Below are 22,050 nucleotides of genomic sequence, written 5' to 3'. Positions count from 1 at the left end.
TTATTTATTTCAAAAATGGAGTCAGTTAAATGAAATAAAAGTTGTTCAAAATTTTAAGTTTCTATACTTCATTCTGATCAGACCGGATTCCAAGGCTCTGGAAGGTAAGTTTGTTTTTTCGCTAATAATTTGATTTTTTTTTAAATTACAAGATTATTTTCCCGTGTCTCAAAGTTTTTTTTAAGGTATAGGTTGTAGATTCAAAAATGCAACAAAAAACGAATTATTGTACAAATGGGAAAAATGAGGGTAGTTACCTATCTGATATGATTACAAATAAAAATAAAACTTTTCTTTCTTACAAAAATTGTTTTATAAGTTATGTTGTCACACACTGTAAATATAACGGAAATAATTTATATAAATAAGACAACATTGAATACATCAGGTGCACCCGCAGGATTATCTATATGGGTTTTTTTTTTTTTTTTTTTTTTGGGTGGTATTGGTTTGTAGATTTTTTTTTTTAATCAAAAAATTCAAAAATCCATAGCTATTTACAAAACATTAAAAAAAGTTTCTAAAATTAAATTTTAAACATAAAATTTTTGGAAAAAAAATTACATGATGCATAGCTATTGAAAGAAAATTAAATTTTTAATAAAAAAATTTTATGAATTCTAAGTAATTGAAAAAAAATACCGAAAATCCATTTCTATTGACGAAAAATTAAAGTTTTTGTATAAAAATTACAAATATAATTTATTTTCGGGAAAAAATTCAAAAATTCCAAGTTATTGACAAAAAAATTCAAAAATTCCAAGTTATTGACAAAAAAATTCAAAAATCCATAGATATTGAAGAAAAATTTAATTTTATGGGAAAAAAATTCAAAAATTCAAAGCTATTGACAAAAAAAATCAAAAATCCATAGCTATTCACAGAAAATAAAAGTTTTGGTGGGAAAAATTTAATAATCCATAGCTACTGACGAAAAATTTGAATTTTTCTCGAAAAAAATTTTAAGGATTTTTTTTTTTTTTTTTGTGATCTAGGAAACATTCCTTACTCATTATTATTTTTAGTGGGGGAGGGGGGAGGGTGCTGCTACAGGTCCTGCGAACGCCTCTACATTTTCGTATTATATTGCATTATAATAAAAGCATCTCTTTAATAAATATCTGAGGTATTCTATTTGCCTGAATAAACCATCAACAAGAACCGATGCTAATACGGGTGTGGACCGAATAAATGTAAACCAATACAACACTAATGATCAACATATTACATATGATATGAAATGATAGAAATACTGCCCACATCACCATAGGGAAATGGAGTTCAAAGGATCTTGATTTTCAATCATGACAAATGATTCTTTCTCTCTTTTCATCCTTTTTATTCACGTTGCCCCTTCCTTGGAGCAGAAATTCAGACAATAATAATAATAAAGAGAATATTGTATAGAAAATCGAAAATGAGGGTAGAGAAAGTCCAGATAGGGAGACTAGCCCCAGCTTACCTCCTTCTCCTCTTCCCTTCCCCACTTGACACATTACTTTAAAAAAAATATATACGGGGTGTGTGTTTGAAAACAAAACACTTTGAATATGGAATCTATTCAAGTTTGTTTTCAGAAACAAGGGTAAACAATTTACTACAAGGATGCACAGAATGAGTTGAACCCATTTGTAATCGTCAATATAGCTTCCATTAAATTTGATAATGGCCTGAATACGCCGCTGCAAGCTCTGACAAGTGGATTTGGAGACTCTCTGCTGTCCTTAGAAAATGCACTGAATCAAATACGTGCCTCTCCGAAGAAGGGAAGTGTTCCTTCAAAGAAATTCTGAAGTTTTCACCCTCCTTCAGCCTTAGTGTCATGGGTTATTTGCCTCCTTCAGGAGGTCAGCAGCGCTCACCTTCTGCAAAAGCTCTTGAAATTTCGGTCGTCTCCTTAAAGGGATCCATAAGGGGGTCTAGAAGCCTAATGGAATTCCAATGTTCATCAACGGAAGTCTTAAGTGATTTGGAACATTTTTCCGGCAGGCCCTGACATACTGCTTAAAGGAAAAGTCAAGTGGATGGGCATCTGGAGAGTATGGTGGGCACCAATGTGTTTGCTAGATTTAATAATTTGGAGAGGACACTGAACCCAAAAGTAATCAACACCCTTATATAATTACTTAAATATATATTACGTTCTGTACAAGTAACGATGTCTGTACATATTACAAACTATACAAGTTACAACTTATTAGTCTTAAAATGCATTATTTAAGTACAATATTGGTCGTTCTAATTACTATATATTAATTTTCATTTCTATCTATTAAAATTACATGGTTATTATGCAATTATATGTCATATAACTGTGTGCAATTGAAATTTATAATGTGCCACAGAGTACAGATATTTTAGTAATTTGTATTCAAATAGTCAAATTAGAACCTTCATGTATCGATCATCCATGGAATATTAGATTATTGCATTATACTCAACCCAAGAAGTGCTGTAAGTCAACCCTTCATTTAAAATGTTTCATCCCATTTTTCGTTTGCAATTTGCTTATACAAGTTACAACTTGTACTATAAATATGATACAAATTTTAGGGGCATCCAGAAACATTTGGATGGAGGCTTGATTTCCCCCCTCCCAAAAAAGGACTATACATATACACCACTGGTGGGAATATTGCTTTCGGCCAGAATTAAACGTTTGTCTATGAAAAAAGAACTGAATAATCTTTCTAATACCTTTTAAACGTTAAAAATAGTTTGCTTGAGCCATTTTAGGATCTCTGTTGGTGAATGTTACGTGGGAAGTACATGAAGCAAGAATCTGGATTATTTGCCTCTTTGTGAGGGTATTTTTTCATTGATTCTGTTATTTATTTTTGTAAGGGGTGTCAATACAATAAACTATTCAGCTGATGTGAGGAATGTTTTTCTTAAGTGCCCAAATTTCAACTGCGCACCTAGTATATATATGTATTCCCTACCCTAATAGTAAAAGTTCCAGACTCTGCAGTAAGAAAAAGAATATAATATGTATATATTCTCTTCCCAGTCCCGGAAGTAAAAAAGAAAAATACATTGGAAGGAGGAGAGGGGGGTAGAAGAAGCCTCACTGAGAATTGAAGAGAAATTATACATAAATAAAAAATAGGAGGGAAAGGGTAGAATTTGACATGCGAACAGAACACATACATACAATATATGGATAGATAGATATGTATTAGTACAACATATTCCAATCAATACAGTATGTAGTGTCCCTAGTATATATATACATTGTACATGAAAACCAGAAACCCCTTAACGAGAAAGGAGATTAAAGGCTCATCCATCACATAATATGGAGCATTAATGAATTTATCTCTTCAGTCGTTATGTGGCTTTAATTTATATTACATTAGGGTTCTAAAGTTACTTAATAGGAACTTAAAATCGGTCCTTGAAAAAACCTCAAATTTTAAAGTGCCCTCTACTAGGCATCATTTTCACACATATTATACACAGTGCATTTTGTTGTTTCTGCAATGCTTTGATTGGTCGAATTATAAACTTAGCTCTTTTTTTAGTGGTGAACAATTCCCATACTATGATTGAATAATAACAATTCTATAGTTGGAAAGAATGAACTAACTACTAACTGATTTTGGGCCTTCCCCCTCCCCCCGGTTTTTTTTCGGAGGAAAGGTTGCGATGTATAATAAAGGTAACAACGTGTGTATACTGTAAAGTATCTCATTTTAGCATTTAAATCAATTTTATAAAACTTTCAGTGTCATTAAAACACTTAAACATTTGTCATTCATCTTTAAGAATTAAGACTAATCAGTGTATAAATTAGGTTCCCGTCTCGGTTATTTCTAGAGAAAGAAATATACATTATATATATGGAATTTGAAGAAAATTTCTACGTGAGATGGAGCAAATGTAATACAATAATGTGTACTTATGCTAAATCGGAGCAACTCCTTCTGACCAATTAAATGAATGTAAACAAAAAGTGGACTTTTTACAATTCAATTGTCATATTTTTACAAAACAAGTGTCCCAAAAAAGTATCTAAATCGACATATTAAAATTATAGAGGGTGGATGCATGATGACGTAAATCTTAAATATCTATGATGGCGTCATTTATCTAAGATTGTTCAACATCCCTAATATATATGTATATATATTTTTTTAGTCGATAATTTTGTTCATGGAACCTTTCTTCCGAAAAGAGACGGGAGAAAGGCCAAAAATTTTGTTGGTCAATTCTTTCGAACTATGGAATTATTTTTCATTAGTAATAAAGTACTCACTCAATTACTGTTTTACGTGTGATAAAACCATCAATTAGAGCAGGGACTCTCAAGCTTTTTTTTTAGTGATGTACCAGTTGTAAAATATTTAATTAACTCAAGTACACCCTTACCAGCACAAAACATTTTTAGCTTCAGTGGCAGGATCCTATTTTTATTTTTTCTTATTATTATTTATTTTTTCAGAATTTTTCTCTAAAGAAATCCAAAAATTAAATTTTTCTGAAAAAAATTTAAAAAAATTAAATTTATTCCAGAGAAAAATTCAAAAACCACAGCTATTCTCCAAAAATTATTTTTTATAAATAATTTATAACAACCATATTTATTCTAAAAAATTAAGTTCTTTGGAAAAAATTCAAAATCCAAAATTGTTTAGAATAAATTTAAATTATAAAATCTAATAAATAAATAAAAATGAATATTAAATTTCTTGAGGAAAAATTTTTGACAAAAATTTAAAAATCCATAGGTATTCACAATAAATTTAATTTAATTTGAAATATTACATTTCCTAGTCAGAAAAAATCCATTATTTTTTGGGGAGGGCTACAGCCCCTCCAGCACTCCCCAATCGGACACCCCTGAGTTATGTACCATTTTTAAAATATTCTTTCAAAATGTCAAGTACCCCCATGAGTGGCTCCAAGTATCTCAAGGGGTACGCGTAGCCCTATTTGAGAACCACTAACCTAGAGGATAATACTTCTAGACTACTCCTACATCTAGCCTCTTTTATCTATACGCATTAAGCATTATATTTTTAGTTGACAGTATTATGATAATTAAAGGTAATTGAGTATTAATCCCCCACATCTCAAAAAGAGGTAATTCAATCAATCAAAGTTATGACACTGATTATGCGAAAGGAAACATAAATATTAATGGTGGACAACAAAATACTCTCTACATCTTTGTGTTAGTCAAGTGCAAGTTGCAATTTCTTCATCTTAAAATACATTATTTAATTCCAACATTGCTCATTCTAATCGCCAACTATTCATTGATACCTTCCTTTCATTTTTTGAAAAATATTAAAATTACATGGTTATTATGTATTCATGAGTTATATAATGGTGGGCAATTGAACTTTTTAATGTGCCACATAAAAATGTATTTTTTGTAATTTATATTCAAATAGTCAAAATTAGAAGCTTCATATATCGATCATCCATGGAATAGTAGATTATTGCATTATACTCAACCCAAGAAGTGCTGTAAATGAATCCTTCATTTAAAATATTTCATTTCATTTTTTGGTTGGAATTTGTACAATTTGATTATAAAAGTTACAACTTGTACACAACATATACATATTACAGTCATAGCTTATCTCTAAACAATTCCTTCAAAAAGAGAAAGGACCCTGATATAACTACTGGCTGGTAGTTATTTGATAATTATGCCCAATACTCTCAAACTGTTGGACTATCATACATGGATGGCATTACCTACCAAACCCACAAAAATGTACGCGTTTGTCAGCTGTTGATGTTTCCACTTCTTTTCCCCTTAATCAGTGATTTCTAAACAATTTTGATCAGTTGAATATGAATTAGATTTTCTTCAGACGCTCTGAAGAATTACCAACAATGTAAACTAGTGAATATTGATTACATAGTTGGAAATGTGAATTGGTTTACTACACCCAACTGATTTTGAGCCCTCTTTTAATGTTTCCTTTCTGGGGAGAAAAGGATGACCAATAAAAATAATGACATGAAACATACACAATGAAAGTACGCAAGTTTTGGCATTTTGCTCCTCTCAAAATGTATGCATTTTGTACACATAATACATGGGCTGAAATATCCCGGGCTTAAAAAATAAAACACTTTTTTTTTTCACGTTCAAAATTGGGTTTTTTTAAATTATTATTATTTAATCGCTTTATGGAGCGGAGGCTCCATAACAGTTTGCAAGACATTGCATAGCTAGAACTGTATTTTTTCACAACAATAAGCATTGTAAAATGGAAACACGAAATTGTCTTATATTCATTGTTTTGGAAATAAAAAAAATAGCGTCGTCACACTTAGCACAATAACTCACTAACTAAAGAATAGATTGTAAATTAATTTTGATAATTGTCTTTTGAATGTTGATGCTAACTGAAAAATAGGCACATAATTGAAAAATAGCCACATCTATACGTGTGAAGCCGAGATTTTTTAGTCCATGTGTTAATGTATGTACTTAATTGCAACTGTAGTTTACAATTTCAAAACCTACTCTCCCTCATATTTGCGGTCGTACTTTTTAGTACATAGTTCCTAATAATAATAGGGATATTCAGAGCTAAACAATATTTAATTTCATTTAAATACATTAGAGGTGTTGATGTTTTAGACTTGTGATTTCCAACTTTTTTATCACTGCTGTATTAGAAGGGGAGCGAATTATGAGCAAATTTTTGTACCTAGGATATTTCTAAAGACTTTTTTTAATTCATATCCTTAATAATCTAACAGAGACCTAAACGATGTACACCAGAGTCCCACTTCCAAATCACTGTTTTAGTTATACCATTGTATGCTTACGTAATGTCCAGGTTATGGGTGATTAATACAGCCGAATAGGTCAAACGTCTATATATAGAGATGTAATTTCATTAGAGGGAGAGGGAGACTCACTCATTCATTAAGTGTAAAATGAAAGTGTTATAACACAAAGTACATTCATAGACATGTATGTGTGACGTGACATACATAGATTGAAAGAGAAAGCTCTTCTTTATACATTCGACCACCCTACTACTTCTACTAAAAGAAGAAGAAGTTCTTCAATCACCCCTCCTCACTAGCTCCTCTCCTCCTTTTTCCTTCTTCGTCTCCCCCCTCCACTCCCTAACCGAGGGGAAAACATGCAAGTACAAAAAGATTCATTTGGAGGAGAAAAAAGAATTGGTTATTTATTCTATTTTCTCATTATTACATTACACATCTACTATGTTTATCTCCCGGGATTCCAGATTATCTCCGGGTTTTACACCTATGGTAAATAGATGGAAATATTTCATAATATATTCTACTTTTAATTAATCATAATTATATAATTAAACGTTGAATATATATTAAAGGATCACTCGTGTAATTTTTCCCCCAATTCCAGTAAATTGCACAGCAAATATTGACTTTTAGCCTGTAGGTCATGTTGTGTAGGGGCGTAGCTAATTTTCATCATTAGGGGAGCTCCAAAAATTATCAAGACGGTTATATAAGTACTTATGTAAAAAGGTTTATTATATATATTTATAAATCAAAAAGTTGGAGGGCTTCAGAAACTTTTAAGAGGCTCAAAGTCCCCTTAAAAAGGGCCTAGCGACGTCAATAGTGTTATTTTATTTCACAATTATACAACTCCCAGCTCAGGGGTATCGACAGAATTTTAATGGGGGGGGTAAATTAAAATTTTTGGTGGTGGTCATTATAAATTTTAACAAATGAAGCGATTTGGGTATTTAAAATATTTCCACGCAAAGAAATCATTTTTGCACGACAAAAACAAAAATTCCTTAATTGTAGAGGATCAAGCCCCTGAAGCTCCAACAAAAATAAACTCGTTCATCGCATTATCACTAATTATGTTGTTTACGAAGCTCAATGGACAACTCGTTCGTTAGAAATTGTTCTCTTGAACTCAATGTTCTTAGGTTTGTGTCTTGGTTTAAAAAAGGAAATATAGTTAATGTATATGGACGTCGAAGACAATTCCTAGTTCAGGTGGTAAGTAATTGTAATGTTTATACTTATACTTACATAATCCATGCAACTACATCCTACCAATCATAGGGGGGGAGGGTAGAGTAGAATCCGTATGTACTATCCCACGTATTATTAGGGATAGTAATAAAAATTGAAATTTCCAATCTTTGCCAGTATCCCCTAATTCAAACACCTTAGTATGTAGTTTCTATCTATTTCTTCAAGGGCCCTTTGAAAAAGATTATATTACTCTGTCTCTACAGATATATATATATATATCCTTAGTCCTGCTCTCCAAGAGATGATAGTATGAAAGAACGAAGGGGGATTCAGCTAATGATGGAATATATTTATATATGTGTATGAAAAGAGAGAGAAGAAGAAATACCAAGAAATATACTTGATGGAAGGGAAAAGGTATTCAAAAGGGTATATACATATATACAACACACGCATTAACAACGGGGGGTATTATACAATATACACAGTACTGCAAACTACATACGGTATAACGTCAATAGATAGGCAACTATTGAGAAGAGAGTATAAGAAAGCAGGCAGGATAATGGATATGCATATGTATAGAGAGATCATTTGATGGATACAAGACAGCTTACCCCTAAAATCCATTATTCAAAACATCAACATCACTGATTTTGATCATTTTTGGTGAGGATATTTATTCTAAAAAAAAGAACACTTATGTGTAAAATTTTATACTTATGCGAGCACGATGGCACACTTCGGAGTCCTACAAAGTTTGGACCTTTTCGCAGGATATTCTAACTTCAATGAAGATTATTCCATTGAGACCTCACTCTAATTTTTTGCATAGTTATAATGTATGACTAGGTCAAACTTCTAACAAAAAATTGGCAAAATCCAACGAGAAGCATGGATGGGGAGCTACTTTTAGTATTTCGCAATAATGTTTTCGAGGCATTTTTTGGATAAGTATTATTTTTTGATAAAAGTTAAATTAAATTAAAAATTGGTCTTGTAAGTATTTTAATGCAAACAATTTTTAAATCGTTAGAGTCTAATTGGACTTATATCCGACTGAAGTTCGGATATCCTTCGAAAAGGGCTAAACATTGAGGGACTCCAAAACAGTACCTTCTGCTTGGATAAGTATAAATTATTCAGAAATATTGTTCCTTTGTTGGAATAAATATCCTTACAAAAAGTTATTTAAATCGCTGATGATCATGTCAAAAATTTCCAAAAAGTATCGACACCACTTGACATAGAATTACCCAAATGTCCATCTTCAAAAAACTTCAGGTACGTCACGACTATTTTCTGAGAGGGGGAGGGGGGTGTATTAATGGGTAGTTTAAACCTTTCAAATGATTTTTTTCATACGCAGTAATGATGTTCTACTTGATTTTAATAGACTTTTGTTATAATGGATCATTTCACACCAAACCTTCGCAAAAATAACCACATAACTTAAAATTACACAGGTAATATTTTACCAAAGTGTAGATGAGCAGGTGGAGTTTAGAAAAATGTAATTTATATTTTCCATCTATCTGAGAAATGATTCGGGTATCGAGTTGTGACAGGCACACTGGTAGTATAAGGATACCCCTATAAGAATATCTTAAATGTTATTTCTGCAGTTCCGAAAGAGAGATAGCTTCACACCTTCTGTCGGAGCGTCCAGTTTAAAAACCTGTTTTCTCCACTCCAGTAGAGCTAGTAAAGGATAACGCTTCTGAGACTCAGAGAACAGAAAGGACTTTTTCAATCAATGACAAAAGTATATCATCACAACCGTGATCGTGAAAATTCAATTCCTCATCTACGCCATGAAGGCATCCAGCTCCAAGCTTGACGGGTGCAAAATAAGTATTTAAAAAATTATGTTGGCAATTTAAATACAATTTGGCTTAGGTCTTAAATATTTCATCAATATTTGTGAGTGTATATATGCTTGTATTATCAAATTATAACATACAGTTATATGTTTCCAGTATTTAATAATATTTGAAATAAATTATGTTTATTCAAGAGAGGAAATAAACTAAAACATACTAAGCTACCTACTTGAATACTCGATGTGTCTAGAATTCCAAGGCGTATTGGTATTTTACTAGCAATAATTAAAAAAAATTATCAACCCAAAAAATTGGGCAGTAGTGATTCGCAGGTTAACTTATAGGCCGCAAGACAAGCGGGTCAGCTTGAATATTTTCAAACGCAGTTCCAACAAAATAAGCTCGTGCATCACTTAGGAGTGAAGTGTTGTTGTTTTTTTGTTTTTTTTCCACACATTATTCATCGTATTTCTTAAGATTCAACGAGTGTTCCCATTCTAGGACTCTCAAGTCTCACACAATAGACTAGAAATCCTCGCAAGCCCCCTCCCTTTATCAAACTTATAGAATTTCTTGAAAACTTTGTTCTGCTGTTCTTGTGACATGTTATTTAAACTGTATGTAGGAGGCAGATAGAAGTTTCTTTTTTATTTTTGTCAAATTTTTAATAATAGTCATATTAAATAAAATACTAAGAGCCGGGTGAAAGAACTCAAAAGATGCAAGATCTGCAGGCTCTAATAAAACTACCCGATAAGTAAGTAAATTTTACCTGGATTCTTTATCCAATCTTGTAGGACTTTTTGAAGCCTTCTGACATGAAGAGGCTTGGCTGACATTCCAACCAGTGCCATGATTTCGAGAAATTCCTCTTCTCCAGCCTCACATAACTGTTGAACATCATCACCACCTAGAATGAAAAATACACATGCATTAATATAAATAAACATATCAACAATTATACAAATCGAATGAAGATTAGTGTTGGATCGATCCTAGGACTGATTGACTACTTGGTACTTTTTTTATCGATCCGATCCTTTTTAACATTCAACAGTCGAAAGTACCGACTAGTCAGTCTTTCAGTCCTATGATATATTTTTATTTTCTTCACTTCTAGCTAGGATTGAAGAATATAAAACCGAAGAAAATTATCAGTGAAAACTCAAATGTATAATAATAAGTTCTAGTCACATACATCCTTCTTCAAACTTCAGGTATCTTGTCTCTATGAAAGAGGTTAAGATGAAACTTCCTCAGCTAAAATGACGTAGTTAGTAACTACGTCATTTTAGCTGTTGCAGTTACCATAAAAGACCGATAAGGACCAGTCCTAAGACTGAGAAAATTTATTAGTACCGGACTGATAGCTAGGACTGCGGGTTTTTTTTTAGACCTATCCAACACTTATAAAGACTGATTATTACCTTGAGCAATAAACGTATCATAGTATGAGAGGAGATTCGCTCTTTGAAGGACGCGATATAATTGTAGCTCGGATTCATTTAGTGTTTGACCTGTAGAAGTAACTGAAAGAGAAATTATGAAGATTTAATTACTTGACAACCCACAACACATTTCAATTGATTGAACTTTTGAATTAACGGAAGGAATCTCTCCTTTTACATTATACATATATTACGTACATTTGTCCCAGATTCAAGTGAAATTAATTGTTAACGTAATTTGATACAACAATTTCTTTAGGGAGTTGGACGATTACAAAATATGTTCATTTGATCAAACAAGGTAACTTTGTTACTTATACCTGTAGACATCCCCCAAAATACAATTGTACTTTGCAAAGATTTCTTTTGGCATAGAAAGAGAGAGATCATAGGGCGTATAGCAAATAAACAAAAGCACAATAATGGAATAGCAAAATATTATATATATGAGCAAAAAAGAAACGATATATTTTTTTGCTCATCTCACACATAGATTTTTTCTTATTATTATTATTTACTTTTCCATTCCCCTTGGATAGTGAGGAGCAAAATATACAAGAAAACAACATCATGTAACTAATGGTATCTCATCACTACTATATTATATGTGCACAGAGTGGACACTAGATAAATACACAGTTTGTAATATATTCTTGAATTCTTCATATATTATGGGTTTGAAAAGTTTTTGACCACCCATATCACAAAAAATTAGGAGGTTTTTTAAAGTTTCAATGAAATTTTTCCACTTATTTCAGCTGAAGCTGGATTTCTTAGCTAACGAAAAAGTATTATAACATTCACATATATTTATTATTGATAAAAATGGAAGGAAAAAGGATAGAGATTTCCTCAATGGCGCCCATAGCAACTCTGACATTGTTAAGAGGCTGAAATTTAACCTTCATACAGAGTACAAAGTGAGAAAGCTTGTCTCAGGGATAGTCCTCTAAGTGATGATGCTTTGCCTCAATAGGTGAAAAAATGTTGCCAATTTCCTTTCCAACACGCTACCGCCTAATAACAGCTGACTAATTAAAGATCTTGAAGAGCCAAGTCTTGCCATAGATCCATAAGACTTTTAAGAAGGCATTCCAACAAGATAGTTGTTCCAGTCTATACAGCCAACATGGTTCAAGCCTGTATGAGAGAAAACGTAAATATTTGGTCTAAAGACTCCCCACTTCCCTGATTTCAACCCTTTGGACTTTTCAATATGGTGGCCTATTGAGTAAAAAGCCTGTAGAGACCGCCACTTCAACATCACCAACCTCAAAGCCTATGTGGAGTCACATTATAGGAGGATGTCAATTATGCTAAAGTAGATACTGGTTCCTAACCTCATCTGAAGACTTTAATTGAAGTCAAAGTTATAAATAATTATCTTCATAATATTTAAATTTATAAGTATTTTTTTAAGGTTTGCCTATAAAACCTCATTCTGTACTGACCCACATTGTTATTTGTAGCAGAATCAAAGTGGTCAAGGACTTTGCGAACACTTGGTATTTTCAATAATATAAATATAATATTATATACTAAACTATCGTCGTTACTGTCCGCTATTTCTTTATTCAATTATATTACCATCGACTGATACTATGGCAGTAATCCTCTTATAAAAAGAGACTTACGGGTGAAGTCCGGATTCAGGTCTATTCGACAGTTGCCTTCACTTTACACATTCCTGACGTTATCAACATGTCCCCAAAATAAAAAATAAAAAGGATTAACATATGGGCTATAAGGTGGCCAAGTTGACTTCTCCCAATGATGTTCCTAAAGTTATCACCATTGATAACGGGCTTCCTGCCACTGTTATCCTTCCTTACAAAGTTCCCAAGTTCTTCTACCTTCTTTTTTAAATTAAAACAGTCTTCTTAACCACTCCAATTAGCTTTGAAACCTCAGTTGAAGTAAAGCTGAGACCTTAAGCCTTGTTCTCCACTCTCTCATGCCATTCTTAGCTCAATTAAGAAATAAGAAATTTTTGCTGACAGTTAATATTGTATAAATACTATGTTTTGTATAAAATCCGTCATTTATAAACTTTGAATTGTATGAGTGTGTAAATATTTTTCCTTTTCACCCAGTACATGGCAGGAAAGTTATTTTATATTGTATAAAATTTCCTTATAAATTTGGCAAAGTACAATAGGACTCCATTATTAAAAGAAGAAAAATGAACCAATGAGAACCCTGCTGACGTCAAAAATTCAAAATGGCGTTACAATGGCCTAACACAAGGTACGTATATTATCAATGTGAACACTACCATTAGCCCTGTACATACATAAAGATAAGTAAAATGAGTCCTTCCACGCAATTTTTAGACTCCTATTGGTCAAACAGCTTTTAATTATGACCTTTATCAATATATAAAAAAAATGACGGAGGCGTCCCCATCACAAAATTATAAAAAATTAATGCACTTATAATCTTAAGAGAGTCTCATGCATGGAAACATGGCATTTTTTTAAAGAATCACCTCCACCAAACATTACATGTACGACTACTGAAGCTATAGAGTATACCTACATATAAATTCTCGATGAGAATACCTCTTTCTCAGAACCACAATCAAACAAAGTTACAATGCAACATAAATATGGACTCAAATAAATGTTCCTTCACTACATATACATAATACATATTATTGCTGAATCATTATTTTATGAATGATGCAATGAAGTAAGAAAAAAAATATATATAAGATAGTATATTATACTCTCATACATACATTGGTCAAAATCGAGTAACATCATGGACTTAAAAGCATTTCTAAATAAATGCATGGTTTGAAATATAACAGACTGTTGTTTCATTCCCCACTCAATGATATTTCCGTAAGTTCGTTCCAAGTATGTAACTGCACACACTTCACTTATCTCTACAGAGTCCCTTCAAAAACAGAACTAAAGACGACATTTATCTATGCGTCTTTTATGAATAAATAGTTGTAGATATCTACCTAAAATGCATCAGTGAAGAGACTTGGGTACTATGTATTATAAAAAGTTTAATAGTCATTTTATGATTGGAGTATCTATCTATCTGAATACATATTATGTTCATGGATGTGTGTGCATGAGTTTTCCCTCGATGCCCTGGGCAGAAGAAGTAGTAAGTAACTATGTAAGGAGCGGGTTCATGGAAAGAGAGAGGACACATCCAAAACCTAGAGTTTCTTCATTTTCAATTATAATATATTATTCTAGGAAAAAAGATGTGCATTTCGATTTTCCTTATTACAAGTCATACAGGACGATGCTAAAAAGTGCAAAAATAAAAAAACTAACAGTTTGTATGATTGTAATTATATTATTAAACAGAAAAAGGATTTGAAAAAGTTGCATTTAATTCAAATGTAAATTATGTACAACTTATAAAACAGTAACTTCGGAAATACGAGATAAAATAAATATAGATAAGTGACTTGGATTTGAAGGAGGAATCAATTGGAATTTTATGGAAGAAGACTTCAATACACTTTTGGAAGGATCTAAAATTTACCAGTTAAAATGATATTTCTCAAAATTGATAGTGGATTACATTTCGTGGAGTGAGAACAATTATTGTAGTGACTCAAATATTCACTTTACAGAATGAAACATGGAAACGCTGTCTGTTTAATATGTTTCAAGATTTCAATAATTTTTCCAATTTTTTATTAACAATAAAATGGATCAAAGAAATTCATTTGAACAGTCTGAATTTCTTTGTTTTTAAGTATTCACATTAAATATTAAAATTCTACGATAGCATATAGGCAATAAACTTCATATTTGTAATTTTTGAGTTACGACAATTAGGCCATTAACCCTTGATTTGTGTTTTTTGACAAATTACCGTTAATTTTAATCAACAAAATATTCTTATTAACCCTTAGGGTATGTCGCAAGTTACCCTTAAAACAGTCAAATCGTCATAATAAAAGAACATGAAGTAAAATATAGTTTAAGATTTTTGTGCAAGATTTTTCTATGTTGAGACACCACATATAATTAATGAATGACATGGATTTGAAGAAAGGATGAATTGTCATTAGTGTTGTGTCGGTCCTTATTTATTCGGTTACGGCCAGTCTTAATAAGTTTTATGACTGAATTGGACCGGACTAAAACTGAACTGACGGAGCTCTAGTCTTCAGACCTTAATAGGGACATACACAATACTAATGTTCATTACAACTTAATTGACAATTGCTCATCTATAGAACATATTTTAAGACTTAAGATCGGACAATAAGCAAAAATACTCGTTGTCAAATGAATTAAAAATAATGCAATAATCCTCAATCACAATGTATTAATGAAGTCCAATCAACTATCGAAGCAAGGTTTGACATCTTACCAGGAGGTCCACCTAGGACCGGCGAAACTCCAGGACTTGGGAAAGCAAGGGGACTGTTGGACAACATGGCATGATGAAAGTTCAATGGTGAAGATCCACTTTTACGTTTTGCCGCTCCTCGTGGAGGACGAAGTCCATTGTGGTTCATTTTCTTTAATTCGGAGCAGCGAATGAAGTACTCAATATTTGTTATATCAGTTATTGGGAAGTTCTATACCCAATTTGGCACGAAGGATGAGGAACAACACAATTTCATCACTGAGTTAAGAGTCAGTGTTTTTTAAACACACTTATTTTAACACACTTTAAAAAGACTTTTTTAAATATTTATCGTTTTAGAAACGTTTGGACAGCGGCCATTTTATGGATTTTTTTTTTTTTAGAAAAAAATAAGATTTTGTCCTTTGATAATGTACTCTTTTGAGTACTATTTGTGATGATTATATTGAGTATGTTGGAAGCAACAACCACGAAGAGAACGAACACCCCTTGGATCCCTGGTCAGAGTTTGAATTGAACTACTTATTATTTTGGCCTGAAAGAGTAATAATTGAAGAAGAAAAAAGAAGAAGAGAAGGAAAAAAAAAAAAAGAGAGAGAGCGAGTGGGGAAGAAGCTGTAAAGAAGGAGTTCTGCAGATACCCCAGGGAGAAGAGGAAAAAAAAGGCAGTCGTTATTTTCGCAGTGCTAGCAAAAATATATTACCGGCCGGTATAAAAAGCATGTTACCCGTGGGGAGGTAGGGGAAAAAAGACGCACGGGAACGCCTGCTTGAGGTGGTGGTAGTGGTGAGGTAGTCTAGTGGTGTTGGAGTTAGGCGTGTGCTCAACTCTATTATTGTAATGCATGGACAATGCAAAATATATGTATACTACCACATAATAAATGCTTCGAATTAATTATTTAATTATTTTGTTAAAGTATGGAAATCTTCTTCTTCTTTTTTTTTTTCATTCTTTCTATGTACCATTATCCATATATACTTATACGAATGATGTATCTTTCTTGTTCCATTTTTCTAGAATACAGTATGGAACGAGAAAGAAACAAAAAGTTCCCTAGGGATAAATGACTCCATACGACTACTTTACAGTTGTTGTAGGGAGGGGCTGAAAAGGCATACTATTTATAACATGAACTCAGTTTGTTGAAAAGAATTGTAGTAGAGTCTACGGAGTTTTACATACATGGGATGCGTTTGAGGCCCAGGGGTAAAAATAGGTCGGATTTATATTATTTGGGTCAAGGGGCGGTTCGGATCGTTAAACAAAAATACTCGAGTAAATATGGGATACTTTCTGATCCAAAACCAAACTTAAACAGATATTTACCTCCAATTTTAGAAGCATTTTACTCGAAGTTCGGACCTTTATTTAAGAAAATATAATTTGGATTAAGATTACTTATGTCAAAACAATAATTAACCCAATGTTAAAAATATCATTATTATTATATTAAATTTGAACACGTCATTAACTTAATTGCATCTTGCAATCATTCATCCGAAAAAGAAGAAAAAACATAAAAAGGCCCAAAATCAGAAGGTATTTAGACGATTCTTATTTTGAATTATTATTCAATAATACTTGATAATTAATGACAGCTGAATAAGAAGTAATTCTTATCCAACCCATCAATGTTACTACTCTGATTAGAGGAAAAAATAATAAATTTGGACGGCAGACATCCAAAGATTGTGTACATATTTGTGATTGTGAGCACGGCTTTACCAGCCTAATACAAAAATATACGCTACGCTGTATTTGGATGTCAGTTGTCGATGTTTTTGTAATTTTTTTTTTAAATCAGGGTTCTGAACGTTGATTGGTTGAATTATAGATATCTCCTTTTAAAGATATAACAATTCTCAGAAATCATTCAGTAAAAATTTCATGATAGTGAAGTATTGCCCAACTACAAACTGTGTTTGTGTCTTTTTTCAGTTTCTTTTTGGAGTAAAGGTTCTGTGATACAATAAAAATAACGATGTTTGAGGTAACACCGTCTAAAATAACCCCACGATGCAATTGTTTATGCAGATGTAACTCCAATCACTAATCGAGATAATTAAAGTGTACATTCGATATAAGTAACATATATATATTTTTTAACTAGGATTAAGTATTAAGTAATACTATAAACTTTTTAAAAATCCTTCTAATCTTTTTGATGATCTGTAAAAGTTCGATTACCTGAAGCCCGTTCGGGTGTTGGATCTTTTGGGAAAAAACAATTTTACTTATACCCAAGGGTGTCCGCAGGATAATATTAACACCCCCCCATAATATAATCCTTGGTTTTTGGAATTTTATTGAAAAAAAATCCAAAAAAATATATTTTTTGAAAAAAAAATTCAAAAATATACAGATATTCACAAAAAATTTAATTTTTTTGAAAATAAATTATAAAATCCATAGTTACTCTAAAAAAATTAAACTTTTTGAAAATATTTAAATTATTTAATTTTTTGGGGAAAAAATTTCAGAAATCCTTAGTTATTCACAAAAAATTAATTTAAAAAAAACAAAACTCCCATAGCTCTTCACAAATTATTAAAATTTTTGAGAAAAATTTAAAATAAACTAAATTTCAATAATAAAATTCTTTTAAAAAAAAATTTCAAATATAAATTTTTTTGAAAACAGACAAAAAAATTTTTGGAAAAAACAAATTACAAAAGTTGTATTAAATTTCAAATATTAATTTTTGAAAAAAAAAATTCAAATATAAAATTTTCTAGTAAAAAGCAAAATTTTCTTAATTTGCGGAAGGGACTACAACTTCTCCAACCCACTCGCTACCGACGCCCCTGATACTGTACTAGAAGTACTTTGGGGTAGGACGAGTCCAAGACCCGTCTTATCTCTACCCAGTGGTTCTATTTGACAATTCATCTTTATCCTGTTTGATGAGCGGAATTCCTAGCTTTTTTTGCATGTTGATGCATTAATTATAGCTCTGTCATCATGTGTCCGTATCTTTTGCTCTAGTTTCTGGAAATGTGCAAATTTCGGAGTAGAAGGTACCTATTTAATATCTTTTTTTTCTTCCCCCAAGATGCAAAAATGTATTTATATTCTTATCTCAGTCTTGTTTACCTTCTATGTAACCATGTAAGTATTATTTGGTTCTATCCATCCACCTATTCAGTACACGACTGAGTGATTTAGAACAAACAATTAAAATCATTTCCATGGCATCTTTTACTTTTTTTAAATCTCTACATATTTTAAGAATTTTATCCAATTTAGCACAAGACGTTTTAGGTTACTTATTGCAAAAGAATGAGTCATCCTCAAAAGCTATCAATTAGGACTTTAAGAGTAGGTTTACTTGGGTTTCCCTCTTGGGATCTCATTTTCCTGGGATTTTACATCAACAAAAAATTCCGGGTAACTATTATTATTCCCAGGTAATCTTGTATTTAATTACTTCAATATGTTGTAATTTTCATTTCATGATATAAATATACCAAAAATTAGGTTGTTCAACACTGACTATTCAGTTATTTTTTGGTGCAAGTTAATGAATACTAAAAAGCAGGAACTGCAGGCTCTAACCAAGAACCCATGCACTATTTGTGATAAAAACAAAAATGAAGAAAATTATGATTGGTATCATATTATGGGAAAGTTGACATGTTTGTAAAGAAAAAACTGCGTTTAATAATAAGAAAAGGAAAAAACTTTGGTTGTTTGTGCTCTTTCTTCTTTTTGGTTCATTATTTAATAGTTCGTCGTGATGTTCACTTCTCCCTTTGATATAAGCATTCTTGCTTATCTTTTGTGTCAATTTTTTTTAAATACATGGGAATTTAAATATAAATAAAATATTTTCCCTGCAGTAATGCTCTTTGAAATGTAGAAGGTTCTCCTCTTTATATCAGTAATTCATTCCCCCCTCCCCCTCCCAATCATTCAACAGGCAGCTGATATTAACAAGGGTCTGAATTCAGTAGTAACATATGTTTGGCATTCACCTTCTCCTTGCCCTCTTCTTTTGTTACAAAAATGTCAAGTCTAATTATGTGTAATATTAGCTTAAAAGATATTAATTCTTCTTAAATCATAGTATGAAATGCTTAAACTTCACCATAACGGTGCCCAGAAATTAAAATAAAAAAAATACCCCGATCCCCTTCAAATACAACTTCCCGGGAAGATACTTTCTTTTTCTTTATTTGATAAAATATGGATGGTTATAATGAGACTTCATTTATGGAGTCTCAAAGGTTCCTTCAATGATTTTTTGAACAACGGAGGAGTTGCAAATAGGTACATTGAGTTTTCTACCTTTTGTTGAGCATGATAAATTGGTCATAATACGTTTGTGCAATTGATTGTACCTTCTTTTCCATAGAGGATTCACAAACAAATTCAAATTACTCATACTTTGAAGAAATCCCCATATGTTTAGTTTAACATATCTGGCCCCAGCGTTTGCACGAAAACAAGTCAAAAATGAGATTGGTTATCATTTGTATTCTTCACGTAATTAACTTCAACTTAGCCTTATAGTGATAAATTATTCTCATTAACCCTTTGGAAATGTCTTATATTGTAGATAAAAATCCCTCAGTGATGGATTTTAGGTATTTGAAAGACCATAATATCAGAGCTAAATAAAGTAACATTAATCAAATGACTTTTCTTATTTAGGAATGGAAAAGCCGAAATCTGAGGTTGGCATTGCCGACCTCTTAATGAGACTCAGTGTCAATTTATGGGAGCATTGGGGGTACTTAGCGTTGGATTGGTCTAAATAAGGATGGAGTAACTTTTTTTTAGCATTAACCCAAAAACACTTGTAGTAAAATTAATTTCCCCCAAATTAGTGAAGGGGCGTCCACAGTCTTTTTTTTCTTCACATCAGTAATTTTTCAAAGCATCTCTATTCACCCCCGCAGACGGGGGTGTCTGCAGGGGGTGGCATGATGTTTTTTCCCCATTAACAATGGGAAGTAAAAGTCCTTCTTTATGGCATTGAAACATCTCCCCTCCTATTGCCCCCAAAATTGTCTAAATTACACAATTTTGCGGTAATTTATACCTGTTCTCCGACTCCGAAAAAGACTGCAGTTCTATCAGCTTGGTATAAATAAAATTTGTCAGTCCTAGGATCGATCCTTATCTGTCTATTATGGTAACTACAAAAGCTGAAATGGCGTAGTTAGTAACTAAATGATCGGACCGGTAAAACAAAAACTAAAAGGGGGAATACCGACTAGGTAGTCCTAAGAATGATCCAACTCTACTTGATGTAGGCCCTGCACTTTATACTCAAAAATAAGGGCCTCGTGCAATATTATAAACTAAAATAATGACGGAAAGAAAAGGGTTATACACATATATTTTAAGTCATTTATAAAGATACTAACTCTGCCATAGGCCCCGCTCGCGGTAAAACTTTGACGAAACCCACAAAGTTATACATATTTTCATTTACTTTTATAAGCTACGTTGATAAAAATACGGATATTTTCCGGATAATGGGTTCCATTGATACACTGGTTTCTACGAATACTATCAGTGCTAAAAATTAATATGTTATCATGTGGTGGATTTGATCACAAGGGTCATGATATTCAAAACCATATCATTGAAAATTTGGAATAATCAGAACATTGCTATGTAATATATTGGTGTTACGGGCAATATGGAAAATTTATCATTTTGCAAAATCCCCGCTTTTCCACATTGGGCCAAATTATAAATGTAAGTATGTATTTTCACTAAGACCTTATATTTAAATCTTTAAAAGGTTCAATATTAGTAGAACCAAATATTTAACAATACACATGTTACGGGAATGTACAAAATGCCCGTTAGAGCTGTCCATATGAAAAATACACAGGCAATCTATAAAATTTCCAATAGAGTATCCTGCCACTGGATCTTGGGCCGAATTGCAATCCGCCTAATGTTTAGGTGAGGCCAACTACTTATTCCAAATTAAAGTATTATTTCTTAGCAAAATTGTCACAATATCATCAAAACGCATAGAATACTCATAATATATATAAATATTGAAAAATATTTGACGGTATTTTGTATTTTCTGAGACTCAAAAAGAGTTACCAATTTAGCTTTTTTAAGCAGTTTGGCTTAAAAAATTAGATTTGGCCTTTTTTAATATTTAGTCTAAAATTGACAAAAAATTGTATTTAACAGTTTTGTTCTATATAACCATTTTTCAAGAAATCTAACTTAATAGGTTCTGCGGCCCATTAAAATATTTCAAATGGCAAAGTGGCGCATTATACTAAAAGGTTAGACATCCCTGATCTAGTGCATTTTCATTGAAATTTATATTGTATTCAGACAATAAAACTATAGTATGATAAGTAATTGTCACAGAAGACACCATTTTATTTTGCGAAATATATCTCGGCCAACAGATTGTGGTGGTGGACAGCTTATTACCACAGGTAGGACATCCCTGCACTAAATTATCAAATTCCTTGCA

General features: G+C 32.0%; 1 protein-coding gene across 5 annotated transcripts in view; it reads right to left on the bottom strand.

Moving 5' to 3' along the window:
- nab (NGFI-A-binding protein homolog) overlaps positions 1-22,050 on the bottom strand; it is a 53,235-nt gene that overhangs the window by 14,875 nt on the left and 16,310 nt on the right. Inside the window, exons 1-3 of one of the 5 annotated variants that reach the window (XM_040716299.2) lie at positions 15,587-16,131; positions 11,213-11,314; positions 10,558-10,695 (exon numbers count right to left, since the gene is read on the bottom strand). In XM_040716299.2, coding sequence (XP_040572233.1) covers positions 10,558-10,695; positions 11,213-11,314; positions 15,587-15,734 — 388 coding nt within the window. In that variant the 5' untranslated portion in view covers positions 15,735-16,131. Of the gene's footprint in view, positions 1-10,557; positions 10,696-10,749; positions 10,906-10,983; positions 11,125-11,212; positions 11,315-13,973; positions 14,146-15,586; positions 16,132-22,050 lie in introns of those variants that run through there. The other 4 variants (XM_040716303.2, XM_040716302.2, XM_071889824.1 and 1 more) reach the window with 4 other exon arrangements.

This window comes from Lepeophtheirus salmonis, chromosome 7 (assembly GCF_016086655.4).
Source record: "Lepeophtheirus salmonis chromosome 7, UVic_Lsal_1.4, whole genome shotgun sequence".
Classification (NCBI taxonomy): domain Eukaryota; kingdom Metazoa; phylum Arthropoda; class Copepoda; order Siphonostomatoida; family Caligidae; genus Lepeophtheirus; species Lepeophtheirus salmonis.
Note: the sequence above shows the minus strand (reverse complement) of the source record. Positions and strands in the feature narration are given on the sequence as shown.